At 47.0% G+C, this 14,434-nt stretch overlaps 1 protein-coding gene across 1 annotated transcript in view; it reads right to left on the bottom strand.

Moving 5' to 3' along the window:
* LOC114811257 (retinoic acid receptor RXR-alpha-like) overlaps positions 1–4,644 on the bottom strand; it is a 224,698-nt gene extending 220,054 nt beyond the window's left edge. Inside the window, exon 1 of the mRNA XM_029063564.2 lies at positions 4,283–4,644. Coding sequence (XP_028919397.1) covers positions 4,283–4,310 — 28 coding nt within the window. The 5' untranslated portion in view covers positions 4,311–4,644. The remainder of the gene's footprint in view (positions 1–4,282) is intronic.
* Positions 4,645–14,434: the final 9,790 nt, after the last annotated feature.

Below are 14,434 nucleotides of genomic sequence, written 5' to 3'. Positions count from 1 at the left end.
ACATAGGCCCTCTCTGAGCCTTCCCTAGAAGGGATTACACTTTGTTGACAAAAGGGCTTAGTGAAGTAGCAGTTTAATGTACCTCCACACTGGCTTCAACCTCCAGGAGAGTTCAGTTAGGACTTCGGCCCAGGACCCCCAGCTTTAAGAAATCAGAGTCGGGAGTCTCCTTCCTGATTCTGACAGACTTGTACTTTGGGGGCCAAAACTACTGACGGAATTGCAGGGCACTGGACATTTCTGCTCAACCCAGAGCCCTGCCTGCTGGCAGGCAGGGGAACAGAGGGTGGGGGTGAGGGGGGAGAAAGGAAAGGAGAGGGGGATGCAGGAGGTCAAGATTAAGTTGCATTACCAGTGCGAAAAGTTAGCACACTGCCTGAAAGCTCCACCGCCTGTCCCCAGACAGCTCCATTAGTTTCCTCGCTCTTCTGAGCACTACAATTGACTCAATTTTTTTAAGAGGCTCAAAATTACTCAGTCCTTTTGGCTTGACAGAGGCCAATGCATTTGTTCAATTCATCTCTTCTGGTCTCTGGAGATGCTGTCAAGAACCTTCTCTCTACCGCTCCGAGAACAGCATTTGGGCAGAGAGGGACAATTTCCCGACAGACACACAAATACACACACATATACCAGCCTCTTCCCCTCCCCAAAAGACTCCTCTCAACTGAACCGACTGACTCCGATACCCTGGAGAAAAGTCTCAGCCACCCATTCCTCTAAAGCTTAAATGCTCCTGTCTCCCGTTAAACAAAAGCACCTGTCCCACGCATACAGCTCTAAGAAGCCATCTTTTCAGACGCAAGGTACTGAGGAGAAAGGGGATGGCAAGAAGATGAGGTGGGGGAAGGGAGGGGGAGCAGATTACACATACATGGAGGGTTTTTGAGCGCAAAAGGTATCAATTAGAAATTGCCACGGCCAAAGCAATGAATTCTTTCCCCAGCTGTGATCCCTCTGGGAGGCCAAGCTGGTCTGCACTGTGGAGGCTACACTGGCTAAAAAACAAGGCCATGGATGTCATCCCCTCTCATTTCCCTGGTCCTTCTCCTTGGATCCATAAACAAAGTGACCAGATCCAAGATTCTGCCAGATCTAATTCCAATTTCAACAGCAGTTACAGGGGAGGGCAGTGGTGGGTGGGGGAGAGGGGGAAGAAAGGAACACGATGAAGAACACCTATTCTGGCCCCACAAAGATATCCCTCAGATACTTATTCTCCATTTTCCATCTGTGGGGAAGGGAGACAGAGGGAAGGGGAAGGGGGCCAGACCTGTAAAATTACAGCCCAGGGCCCCTATTCTGCAAGGCAGAAATATAAAGCTGAATACTGGACCATGGTAGGAATTTCCCAAGCCATCTGCTATGAAGAAAGGCCGGCTCCCTCCTCTCTCTCATTTTTTCTGTTTCTGTGTAAAACGAAGAACATTCAGCAAGAGATAATATTTTGTGAGAGCCGACGCAAACCTGAAAGTTTCCTCGGACCCTTGCCCGTAAGCTTTGAGAGGACCAGGGAGATCCTAGGCAGGACCTGTTCTAAGCCAGCCCTCCCTTCTGCCGGACCCCAGGTTTCCTACCTCTTAGGAGGATAGATGGACTCTTCCTGCAGTCTGAAGACCGGGTTCAAAAATTCAACCCCGATTGGAGCAATTTGAGGCTTTTAAACCCTCCTGTCACCCTAATTTTACCAAAAATATCTCATCAAGAAAGTTTTGGAAGCTCATTTAGGCCAAGAAAGGTTGAAGACAAGCTCCCCGCCCCGAACTTCTCCTGATTTGATGGTCAATTTTTCTTTTCTTCACCACTGTTTTCAAATGTTTTGATGGCATTCGCACTTTCCTCTGGTAGAAGGAAAGCTTTCCTCTTAAGGCAGCTGTTCCTTTAACAAACAACCCCCCCCCCCACCACCACCACCACACACACAATTTTTCATGGTGGGGGGGTGGGAGGGCAGAGCCAGGGGCTTCATTATTAATCAGATGTTTTAATTTACATCAGGCAGAAATCCCTCATTCAGCTTGTCAGCCTGGCTACGATCTTCCCTCCTCAAATTAATATTCTTTCCATCATTCATTTATAAATTCCTTCCTCCTCCACCCCCACCGGCACACACATGCTCAGAAGGGCTTTAGTTGAACAGTGAAGCAAAGAGAAACCTTAGTTGTCTGGGTTTCCAAGATGCTTTTAGTACTGCCAGGAAAACTAGATTCTATTTTGCAAAGGTTTTGTGGGGAGGGCGGACTGAGGAGATGGCTTTGGACTGAGACTGCGTCCAGCTTTGCTGCTACGCTTATCATTCAGCTAAATCTTCTATGACTCCGCTTACCCGCCCAGCCTGGAGCTCTTGGGGCAGGCGGCCCATCTGGACCCCCACACAAAAATCAATAACCCGTCACAGTAAAATCATGTCAACTTTATGAGCACCGTATCCCATCCAGAATCCGAGATGCCATCCGCTGTCGCATTCCCCTCTGCCCCACGCAACAATCTCGGCAGAAAACTCAAGCCGAAGTGCTTGGGCCATGTGGAGCTGCATTTTCAGTTTGTTTTTAATTTCACCCTCATCTGAAGTTTTGAGTTCTGCTTTTGTTTTCCAATTTGTCCATACCACATTAGAAGGGCTTGTTTTCTGGTTGGTTTACCGTTTCTGTTGTTTTCTTTAGGCAAGAGTCTGGTGTTAATGGACAGATTAGGAAACACAGCCCAGACCTGGTTTCAGATGCTCTCTACTCATTCCCAGCAGAGTTGTGGGGACTGACCCATGTAGCTAGTGATCCCACGGCTGAAGACGTACCCGCGTAGTGACCCAAGTCAATAACTAACGGAGGTGGAAGGCTAGTTCGATTCGTGGAGCAGCTCTGGCTTTGAATTTCCTGGCTTCTGTTGATCCAAGTTGGTGCTCTGTTATTTTAACAGAGCTCTGTGCATGTGTGTAGTTGCCCCAAAAGCTAGTTTGCCAGTCTTCGCTAATAACCAAGCCCCAGCTTCGGCCAAAAGGCTACACGACGCTTTTGCGGAAGCTAGGACATGTGAAAACTCCGTGCTTGGTTCCCATGGATGAAGCGCTGGCCCAGCTGGTGAGAAATTCAGAAAAGAAAAAAACAAACTCCCAACATCCCAGCCTTGGTCATCAGGTGTATCCAAGCAGCTCTCTGGCCTGGAGAAGGCGCTTGGGCCCCTTACGTTTAAAAGCAATACTTGACCACAACTGCATACACCTACCAACTCTAACTCCATCACTCTCATTGATCTCTGTCAGACTGCTTGCCACAAAACACCACATTTGGGAAGGGAATAATAATAATAAAATAAAATAAAAAGACGGGGAAGGAAGGGAAATCTGAGCCGAGGAGGGAAGGGTCCTGCTAACGATGAACAAAATCCGGCATGGGACGGTGGAAAAAGGAAAGCAGAGTTGAAAGTCAACCTGCATAACCCAATCAACCCTTCCCCACCCACTCGTAAAATAAAATCACATATAAATAAGAACCCTCCAGCCCAGGAAGAAAAGTCAGCAGCTCCTAGAAGTCTGGGAAACTGTAGTTCAGGAAGGGGAGCACCCAATAACCTTGACTCAAGTTGTCACTCCAAGGCTTCTCTTTTACAACTCAAAAAGGGCCGGTTTATAAGCCATAAACCTTTGATCCAAGTCGAAGGCCACTTTTATTGACAAAGTTCGGTGTGGGGGCCGAGTGCTCAAAACTGGAAAGGGGGGGGGGGGTCCTGAGCCACTCTCCAAAATGCCACTGGGGGGGGGGCACTTAGGATCTGAGCTTTTCCCATCTCGATCCTAGCTGGCCGCTCCGGGTGTCTGTCTGCTGGCCTGCTTTTCGGGGAGGGTGGTTTTTAGTTTTGATATTAACGTGGGTCTTGTTTTGCTTTTTCCTTCAATGTGTTTGGCTCTCTCCATTTACGAAAAAGGAAAGAAGATTTGCCAACCCTTAAGATCCCACTCCCCAACGGAGGTCCACACGATTGATCCCCCGCATTGAAGGGGTATCTCTCAAGCCCCTCAAAGGCCCTGCCCACCCCCAAAAGCCCCCAGCCACACACACACCCCCCCCCCACGGACACACAAACACACCCGGCAGATCTAAGGAAACGAAGCCGAGACGTTGTCAGAGATTCCCACCCCGCTCGCAGCGCTTGGAGCTGCCCGGGCCCGCTCGGTTGGGCAAGGCGGCGTTTGGAGCCCCAATCCCCCGCCGATCGGGGCTCCCCGACCCGCAATTCACCCCCGCCGGCCGAAGCGGAGCAAAACCCTCCCTCCCGGCCAACTCACCCAGCGGCAGGAAATGTTTGGTGTCCATATCTGGTGGTTAACTCATGCCAGAGGTCCGTGGAGAAAACAGAAATCAACAAAGCAAAAAAAAAAGAAAAAAAAGGGGGGGGGAGAGGGGAGCTTCGGTGAAGCACTGATTTTTTTTTTTTAATATATATGGAAAAAAATAGAAAATCCAGTTACGGTGTGTTTAAGGCCAAGGCAGAGGGAGTTGTGGCAAAACTCACCCAACAATGTAAACTACTTGTGTCTCTGTGTGTCTCTCTACTCCCAACTACAGGAGCTGCATTTTGCAAAGGGACCCCTGCAAGGGGGACTCCGAAGGCCGAGCTGCAGCGCAGCGCCCCGAGCTGGGAACTAAAACCTCCTGCCTCCTTTCCACCCTTCCTCCCCTCCTCCTGCACCGAGAGGCAGGGCGTTTGCCGGGCGGGACGGAGAGAGTTACTCTTTTTCTTTCTCTTTTTTTTCCCTCCCTCCCTCCCTCCCTTTGGAGAACGACTGCTGGAGGTCGTGCCGAAGTTCCCCCCGACACACCTGGAAACTCCGAAGTTTGACCGAGAAGAAGGTGGAAGTCCTTATTATTGGAGGGAAATTAGGGAGCGGAGGGGAAAATTCTAGTCGGTGGCTCCTCCTCCGAACAAAAATTGAAATGTTTCTCCTTCGAACTCCCCCACCCACCGATAAAGCTCGTGGCAAATGTTAAGACAGATTCCTTACCTGATAGCACCTCTAGCAAACGCCAAGCAGACTGAGAAGAGACCCAAACACAAAACAGGACGAAACTCAGCTGATGCTAATTAGTAGAGGTCGGGCAATAGCAGAGAGAGTGGAAAAAAAAAATTGATTTCACACCTGGGACAGTTTTCCCAGTGGAATGATATGAGATGGAAAATAATTTTCGTGGAAAATTATTTTTTTATTTGTCTGCAGTATTTGAGTCCGACGAAACAGGAGAGCAAAATGAAGACAAGCACAAATTGAAGGCCAACACTTAACTCTTGACCACCTTGAGACAAAAGGAAAGATACAATTTAGCCACAGCTGAACCTACTGCTGTTTCTCGTTACTTGTTAACCTCTGTAGGTTGTGAAAGCGATTGGGTTTGCTTCGTGTGTGTACAGAGATTCGCTATTTCCAAATAACTAAGTTTTAATAGGAGGCTTATAAAATCTTAATGGTTGATTTTTTTTAATTGTCTCCTAATGGTAATGTTTATGGCCTGAGTAAATAGGCTAGGTTTATCAAAATAATAAACTCTAAAAATGAAATTAGAAACACCTCGAAAAAGCTCACGCATTGTTTCTGGACAGTGGAATTCTTCAGAGACTAATAGTTTCCCTAAAGTCTAGGCTTTCAACGTAGTGTGTTCTGAGTCCAAATCACTGGAGAAGGCCCAGTCTTCACCTTTCAAGACTTAGCAACTCGCGGACCCAATGTCCACCCCACAGGGTCGGAACCAGAAGCGGCACGGCCTTATAAGTGACATGGTTTAGTGGAAAGAGCCCAGATACGGGAGTCAGAGGACATGGGTGGCTCTGCCAAATGTGTGACCTTGGGCAATTCACTTACCTTCTCTGGGCCTCAGTTCTCCTCTTCTCCCTCCCATGAAGGACAGGGACTGTGCCCAACCTAATTAATTTGAATCTACTCCTGTGCTTAGAACAGGGTTTGACACATAGTAAGTGCTTAAGAAATACCATTTAAAAAAAAAAACCAAACTGTAAGCTCCTTGAGGGCAGAGATTGGGCAGGGTGTATTGTATTGTCCTCCCCCAAATGTTTAGTATAGTGCTCTGCACGCAGTAAGTACTCAATTAATACCTTTGGTTGATTGTTCCATTCATTTGTGTCAGAGCTTTGCTATTGCTCAGGGCCTGGCTCTTGTGGACTTGGCCAACCCTACCCCGACACCACTGTACAGGTCAGCTCACCACCCCAGCAGTAAAACCTCCAGACAGTCTAAGTCATTACAAATTGAAACTGCAAAACTACACAATCGCTTAAGCCCCGGCAACTCTTTCATTACTTTTCATTAGAAATTAAGCCTTAGCCAGCACTATCATCCTGGCTGTAAATTAATCCCTGGGCAGGACAGCTTGAGCATAAGAGAGGGCATGGGTGATGCTCAGATCTTTCCAGAGGCCGGGGAGGAAAGGAGGAGCTTCAGAGCAGAACGGAGCTGAAGTACAACACAACAGAGGAAACTAGCGGCCTACAGAATGGTCCTGGAAGAGTGGAAGAGGACTGATTCTTATTTTTACCCTTTACTTACTTTCCGGATACTGGAATAATAATAACAATAATAATCGTGGCCTCTGTTAAAAGCTTTGTATGTAAGCAGCACCCTACTCAACGCTGGAATAGATGTGATAACAACCGGATCGGTCACAGTCCCTGTCTCACTTGGGGCTCACAATCTAATGGGAAGAAGGAACAGGTATTTAATCCCCATTTCATAGATAAGGGAATTGAGACACAGAGAGGTAAGTGACTTGCCCAAGGTCATGTAGCAGGCAAGTGGCAAAACTGGGACAAGAAACTGGATCTCTGTACTCCCAGTCCTGGGCTCTTTCCACTTGGCAATGCTGCTTCTCTATGTAATGATGAAATATAGGAATAAATCCAAATAAATAATTGTATGAACATCTCAGTATGCATGTATTCCTAAATCCTAAGGATAGGCATGAGTACATAAATGCTGGGGGTGGCTGTTGGGTTGATATGACTTGCCATGAATCTGGGAAGAGGGAGGACACTGGAAAGGGGTAGGCGGCTGGAGAGATGAGATCGAGGCACAGAAAGCAAGCTGGCACTAGATGAGGAAAGTGTGCAGTGTGTAGTTGAAGTTGTGTGGTGTGGTAGAAGGGCCCAAGCTGATTAAGTGTTTTAAAGGCAATGGTGAGGAGATCCTGTTTGATGCAGAGATTGATGGGTAGGTTCTTGAGGAACGGGGAGACATGGGCTGAACATTTTTTTAGAAAAATGATCCCAGTGACAGAATGAAATATGGACTAGAAGTGGGGAAAGATGGGAGGCAAGCTAATGCAGCAATCAAGGCAGGATAAGTCCTTGGATCAGCATAGTAGCAGTTTGGATTGACAGGAAAGGGCAGATTCTAAAGAAGTAAAGGTAGAACCAACAGGATTTGGTGGTGATAGATTGAATATGTGGGTTGAATGAGAGAGATGGGTCGAGGATCATGACAAGGTTACAGGCTTGTGGGCTAAGGAAGATAGTGACATTGTCCACAATGATGAGGAAGGCAGGGAGAAGACAGTGTTTGGGTGGAAAGATGAGTTCTTTTCTAGACAGTTCACTTAACTATCTCTTAGTGTCACTTAACATCTTTGTACTTCAGGTGCCTCCTCTGTAAAATTGGGATGGGATTCCTGTTCTCCCCATTTGGACTGTGAACCCTATTTGGGGCAGAGAAGGTGTCCAACCTGATTATCTTTTGTCTACCCCAGCACTTAGGATATAGGGCATGGAACATTGTAAGTGCTTAACAAATTCTATAATGATCAATTAACAATAGTTCCTGAGGACTTACTCTGAGCAGAGAACTGTGTTAAGTTTGGGAATTAGTTTGCTGGACAAGTGGGATTTCAGGAGGTCTGTGAAATGGAGGAGGGCTGTGAAATTGGGGAGGCCTGAAATCTGATGGCTGTAGGTGGCAAGGGGCCTCTCCACACTTAATTCCTTAAGAAAAAGCAGCAGTGTATCAAGGCATCCTGCAACTGAAACTCTGACTTCATAATCATCCCTTGTCCCATTCTGGGAAACTTTAGGATGTAGAGAGACACTAGGAATGATAGAAGACACCCCATAGACATGGAGCTGAATGTCAGCTAGGGCAACCACTTCAGGTTGTTCTGCCAAGCACTCCGTTGCCTCTGATGGAGCTGGAATAGTGGGCTGGAAGGACCAAGGATCTAATCCAGAAATGGAAATGCTTCTGGTCTTCTGGTCTTTCGAGTTAGGGTCAGCAATTCAGCTGTGCCTACAGGACTGAATGGAAGAGGCAGTTGGAGAGGCAGAGGGTGTCCAAAGTAGCTTCTTGAGGGCAAGTTCCAGGTCTTGCTGCTCTTGTACTTTCCCAAATGTTTAGTAAAGTGCTCTGCACACAGTACATGCTCAATGAAAGCCAATCCTTGATTGATTGAAAAGGCATTAAGCGGCCCTCCAACTTGTTGTGGTGGGCAGAAAGAAGGGTTCCCAGCAACAAAAAAGGGGAATAACCCCTGAAAGGAGTCTGAGAAGGAAGAGGAAGGAGGGCCTCTTCACTGCTGCCTGTGTTAAAGCCTGAGCGCCTGTCGGTTTTTATTACAACCAAAACAAAAACCCCAGCAGGGCCCGCTCTCTCCCCCGCCAGCAGAAAGACTTGCGCAACCTCATTCTGAAAATGACATTGTGGGTGAGGGGTAGGCAGGCAATGAAACCCCTTAAAAAAAGAAATCATCACAATCGTGCCCCTCACCTTCCCCACACCCCACCCCTGCTCAGCTCCTATCACTAAATATATCTAGATGGCGGTCTTGGTGTGTGTTCTCCTAATTAGTAAGATAATTTGCTCTTGAACTGAGATCTTACACACCAGGCTTTCTCCCCTCATCTTTGTCAAAGGTGAAATTCGGATAACCAGCCCAGCCTTGACCCCTAAATTCAGCATGGCAGGCGAAGTGCAAAGGGCTGAAGAGCTGCCCTTCCTGGGCAAGAGAGAGAGATCCTAAAATCTTGGTGTTTTTGCAGACAGAAGCAGGCCAAGGAGTGGGGGTAAGTGGTGTTTCCCCAGCAAGCCCCTTCCTCGGATCAGTACGGCTGACCTGAACGGAAGGAGACAGGCACCTCCTCCTCCCACCGTGAATTTGCCCGAGATCTGGATTGACAGTGTCTCTGACAACACCATCCAGGGCAGGGATTCTCTCCAGGGGACATGGATCCAGGTCAATAGCCCCTAAACCAGCTGGAGACCCATCCCAGGGTGAAGCTATGAGGTCTTGGGGGTGGGCTGGGAGAATGAGGCACATCGTGACCTCTCCGGCTGCTGGCAGTGTCTGGAAAGGTGTGGGGAGGAAGGATCAGGGAAAATTGCTGACAGGGACGGGAGATGAGGAAAATGGAGTGTAGACCACTGTACCTCAGTGCAGCCCCCCTGCCCATGGCAGGCTTTCCAACGCTGTCTTAACAAGGTGTGTGGATGTCAGTCAGTTGGTCAGTTGTATTTGTTGAGCACTTACTACATGCAGAGCACAGTACTAAATTCTTGGGAGAATATGGATGATGAAGGGGTGAACAGAGGTTAGAAAATGAGAACATCCCAGTTCTCCTTCAGCTTCACTTTGGACTTACCATAAGGTATGGATTGTGTTCCATGCCATGACTTGTCAGAGCTTTTGGTTGTTGTTGTTTTCTATATTTGCTAAGCCCTTATTATGTGCAAGGCACTGGACTAAGCACTGGGGTAGATACAAGCTAATCAGGATATACACGGTCCATGTCCCACATGGGGCTTGCAGTCTTAACCTCCATTTTACAGATGAGGGAATTGAAGCCCAGAGAAGTTGAGTGACTTGCCCAAGGTCACACAGCAGACAAGAAGTGGAACTTGGATTAGAACTCATGACCTTCTGACTCCCAGGTCCATGCTCTTTCCACTAGGCCACCTGTTTCATTATTATTATGTTGGTATTTGTTAAGCGCTTACTATGTGCAGAGCACTGTTCTAAGCACTGGGGGAGATACAGGGTAATACAGGGAGATACAGGTTTTCCTCCCTTTATAAGGATACATGATGCTGACCCATGAAAGTCATGAAATCAAGTGAGGGAAAGGGCTGTGAGAGCCTTTTATGGCCCTTATCCTGAAGAGAAGGGATTCTCATCATTGTTGATATTTATTACAGGCCTCCTAAGGACAAAGCACTATACTTAGAGAACATACAAAAGTTTACAGTCTAATCTTTGCCCTCAAGGAGTTTTCAATCTAATTTCCAGTTCCTATCTCCCCGCTGACCCAACTGCCAACTCTCCCCTTGTCTTTCACTCTTCAGTTCTCTTTCTCTCTCTTTCTCTCTCTTTATTTCACTCCTGTCACTCCTTTATTTCACTGTCTCTCCCCCAGACTCCCTCTGTCTCCCTCGCTCTTCTCTCTGATTCTCTGTGTCTTTACCTCTCTCTTTATCTCTCAGTACTATCTATGTCTCTCCCTCCTCTAGATCTCTCTTTCTCTATGGCTTTCGGTGTCTGTCTCTCATTCTCTCTTTATCTTTTTCTCTCTTTCCCTCTGACTCTGTCTGTCTGTCTCTTTCTCTCTCTCTGAATCTGAGTCTGCCTCTGTCCCTTTCTCAGTGACTACAGCATCAGACTCCTCACTGACTTCCCTTCCTTCTTTCTCGCCCCACTCCAGCCTATGCTTCACTCTGCTGCTCAGATCATTTTCCTAAAAAACATTCAGCCCATATCTCCCCACTCCTCAAAAACTTCCAGTGGTTGCCCATCCACCTTCATATCAAACAGAGACTCCTTAAAAAAGTTTTAAGGTGCTAAATCAGCTCTCCTACTTCTACCTTACCTCTCTGATCTCCTAATACAACTTTATTCCTCTTAATGCCAACCTCACCTCTGACCACTTACCCACATCCTCCCTCTGGCCTAGAATTCCCTCCTCCTTTATATTCGACAGACCATCACTCTTCTTAATTTCAAAGCCATCCTAAAATCACATCTCCTTGAAGAGGCCTTCGCCAACTAACCCCTTATCACCTAAGCATTTTTACTCCACCCTCAGACCCACGGCACTTATGTATATATCCTTACATTCTGCCATTTACCCTATCTGGAACTATTTCAGTGTCTGTCTCCCCCTCTAGACTGCAAGCTCCTTAGGGGAAGGGATTGTGTCTGCCAACTCTGTTACACTGTGCTCTCCCAAGCACTTAGCACACATTCTGCATAGAGCAAGAACTCAGTAAATGCCATTGATAGATTGTTTCTGTGTCTTTGCCACTCTCCCTCTCTGAATTAATTCACTCAATCATATTTATTGAGCACTTACTGTGTGCAGAGCTCTGTACTAAGCGTTTGGAATGTACAATTGGGCAACAGAGACAATCCCTGCCCAACAACAGACTCACAGTCTAAAAGGGGGAGATAGACAGCAAAACAAAACAAGTGGACAGGCATCACTACCATTAAAATAAAGACATAGAATCATAGATATATACACAGCATCAATAAAATAGTAATAAATAATATATACAAATACATGCAAGTGCTGTGGGGAGGGGAAGGGGGTAGAGCAGAGGGAGGGAGTAGGGGGAATGGGGAGAGGAGGAGAGGCAGAGGGAAAGGGAGTGCTCAGTCTGGGATCTTTGTGTCTTTGTCTCTCTTTTCCTACCTCATCCCCAGCATTCTCCTGCTAGATGTGGCTGGAGAGGTAGGTTGTGGGAGGCAGACCAGAAGGTTATAATAGAGGTATTTGGTAAGCATTTACTACGTGCCAGGGACTGAACTAAGCACCGGGGTTGATACGAGCAGATTGGGTTGGAAAGAATTCCTGCCCCACATGGTGGTCACAGCCTTAAACCCCATTTTACAGAACAGTTAACTGAGGCACAGGGAAGTTAAGTGACTTGCTCAAAGTCACACAGCAGACAAGCGGCAGAGCCAGGATTAAAACACAGATTCTTCTGACTCCCAGGTCCGTGCCACACTGCTTCTCTAAGGTAATAATAATAATGTTGGTATTTGTGAAGTGCTTCCTATGTGCAGAGCACTGTTCTAAGCGCTGGGGTAGATACAGGGTAAACAGGTTGTCCCATGTGAGGGTCACAGTTAATCCCCATTTTACAGATGAGGTAACTGAGGCATAGAGAATTTAAGTGACTTGCCCACAGTCACACAGCTGCCAAGTGGCAGAGCCGGGATTCGAACCCACGACCTTTGACTCCCTAGCCCGGGCTCTTTTCCACTGAGCCTAATGGGCGGCAGCTCATCTGAGAGGCAGCATTTTGGGCTTAGATCAGGGTTACCAAGGAGGCCTCCTCCCTCTCTGAACCCCAAATCAACCTGTGGGGGGTAGGGGGTGTTGCTAGGCCCATCTCTTATAACAGCCCTCTCCCCGCACAGGCACGACGGGTAAGACTGGGCTCCACCAGAGGAGCCAAGGATGAAATTCTTCCCCTTTCCCCACTAAGAACCGAGAAGGTTTTCCCAACTACACTTCCTCAGTCTTTTATTTTCAGTTCTTTACTGAAAATGAATCCCTTGTTAAAGTCTAGGACAGATTCTAAATTATGGGGAAAAAAAAACTCTGATACAGCAAAAATATCTTATGGCGATGAGAATCTATTTAGAATACTGGAATCCAGGCTATTTTTAACTGGCCCCATGAAAGCTACTTTATTAGATCCACTGGGTGATTCCATACGCCTCTCTGTAAACACTTTGAATGCTAATATTTTTAAGAGTCCATTCCTCTGGCCTCAGGCCTGCCAGAGACAGGTTTGTATGTCTGACACGATCTAAAACGAGCTGTTGTGTAGGAACCTTCAATGCAGACTAGTCTCTCGGTTCTTTCTCACTTCCTCCCCAAATACCTTCAGCCAATTTTCTGTTTTCCCCCATTCAAATATGGTGATTCCAAAACCCACAGTTTCTGCTCATGCAGATTATCCGCGGCTGCTCCCTCAGCTTTTTCCCATCTTCAGGGACATTTGGTTTCCTAAATATAGGCTGAAAGGTATTTCCACGCTGGGTGTTTCGCTGTTGCTATAGAAGCAGTATGGCCCAGTGGAAAGAGCACGGGCTTGGGAGTCAGAAGATCTGGGTCCTGATCCCAGCTCCAGCACTTGCCTGCTGTGTGACCTTGGGCAAATCACTTAACTTCTTTGTGTCTCAGTTTCCTCATCTGCAAAATGGCCATTCAATCGAATAATCAATCAATCAATTGTATTTAATCAGCTCTTTCTGTGTGCCGGCCACTGTACTAAGCACTTGGGAGAGTACAACACAACAATATAACAAGACACATTCCGTGCCCTCATGCACTCCCTCCTTAGAATGTGAGCCCCCCGGGAGACCTGATTATCTTATATCAACCCCAGCTCTTAGTACAGTGAGTGGCACATACTAAGCATTAAAAATAATAATAATATAGCTCTCAGCAAAGCAGACTGACCCGGTCTGCTGCACTAAGCTTAGATTTTTGTCATCAGGATGAAGTTTAGGATTCCATGGAGCCGACCCCCACTGCGGTTCCAGGATGCGACACTGATATACCTGCAGACTTACAGACACTACGAAGCCCAGATGGGAGAATTCCAGATTTCTGTCCACAAATAGCCAGGGAAAAAGCAAACACGATGGAGAGCAGCCCAAAACACTTGTCCCAAAATATCAGGAGATCCAGATGGTTTTTGGATTTTCTTGGAGAGCCATATAACCTCTCACTCTTAAAATGACTCTTGTCCAGGGAGATCCAGTGGGAGTCACTGTGAAGAACCACTTGGTCGTGGGCAAGGGATGGATATATCCAAAATGCTTTCTTTTCTGGGGACCTCCTCCATGAAGTCTTCCTGGATTCATGTGTAATCTCCCCCCAGTTCGCCCCTCAACCCTTGCACATCATCTACGCATTAAGTACTTACAGCCCCCCAAATATATATGTACCACCTCTTCCTAGCTGTAATTTATTAGTGTCTGCCTCCCAAGTTAGACTGCAAACTCACTGATGGCGGGATCATTCTATTGTACTCCTCCAAGCTCTTAGAACAACGTTCTGCATGGAGAAAGTGCTTAATAAATACTTTTGATTGATTAATTGGGTTGTCACTTAGTAGAAGTACGAATAGAAGAGGGAAGGGACAGGGACAGGGACAGCCAAGGGACAGCCCTGCCAAGGGACAGGGTGGGGGTGAACAATTGGCAGGAAGAGGGAGAACCCAAAATTCAAATCTATTCACTTCTTGCTGGTCCAACATATAAACTTGGTATGGGAGAAAATTGAAGTTTATGGATAAAATGAGGTTTTGGATAATTTGAGGACTTCATTTATCCTTACTTTCCCTGCCTCCATGACCCCAGATCATTGTAAATTGACTATACTTGCGCTTCATCATTACGTCATTCCACCACAGCACGTGCCCTTGGGTATT

This window comes from Ornithorhynchus anatinus, chromosome 4 (genome assembly GCF_004115215.2).
Source record: "Ornithorhynchus anatinus isolate Pmale09 chromosome 4, mOrnAna1.pri.v4, whole genome shotgun sequence".
NCBI classification, from domain to species: domain Eukaryota; kingdom Metazoa; phylum Chordata; class Mammalia; order Monotremata; family Ornithorhynchidae; genus Ornithorhynchus; species Ornithorhynchus anatinus.
Note: the sequence above shows the minus strand (reverse complement) of the source record. Positions and strands in the feature narration are given on the sequence as shown.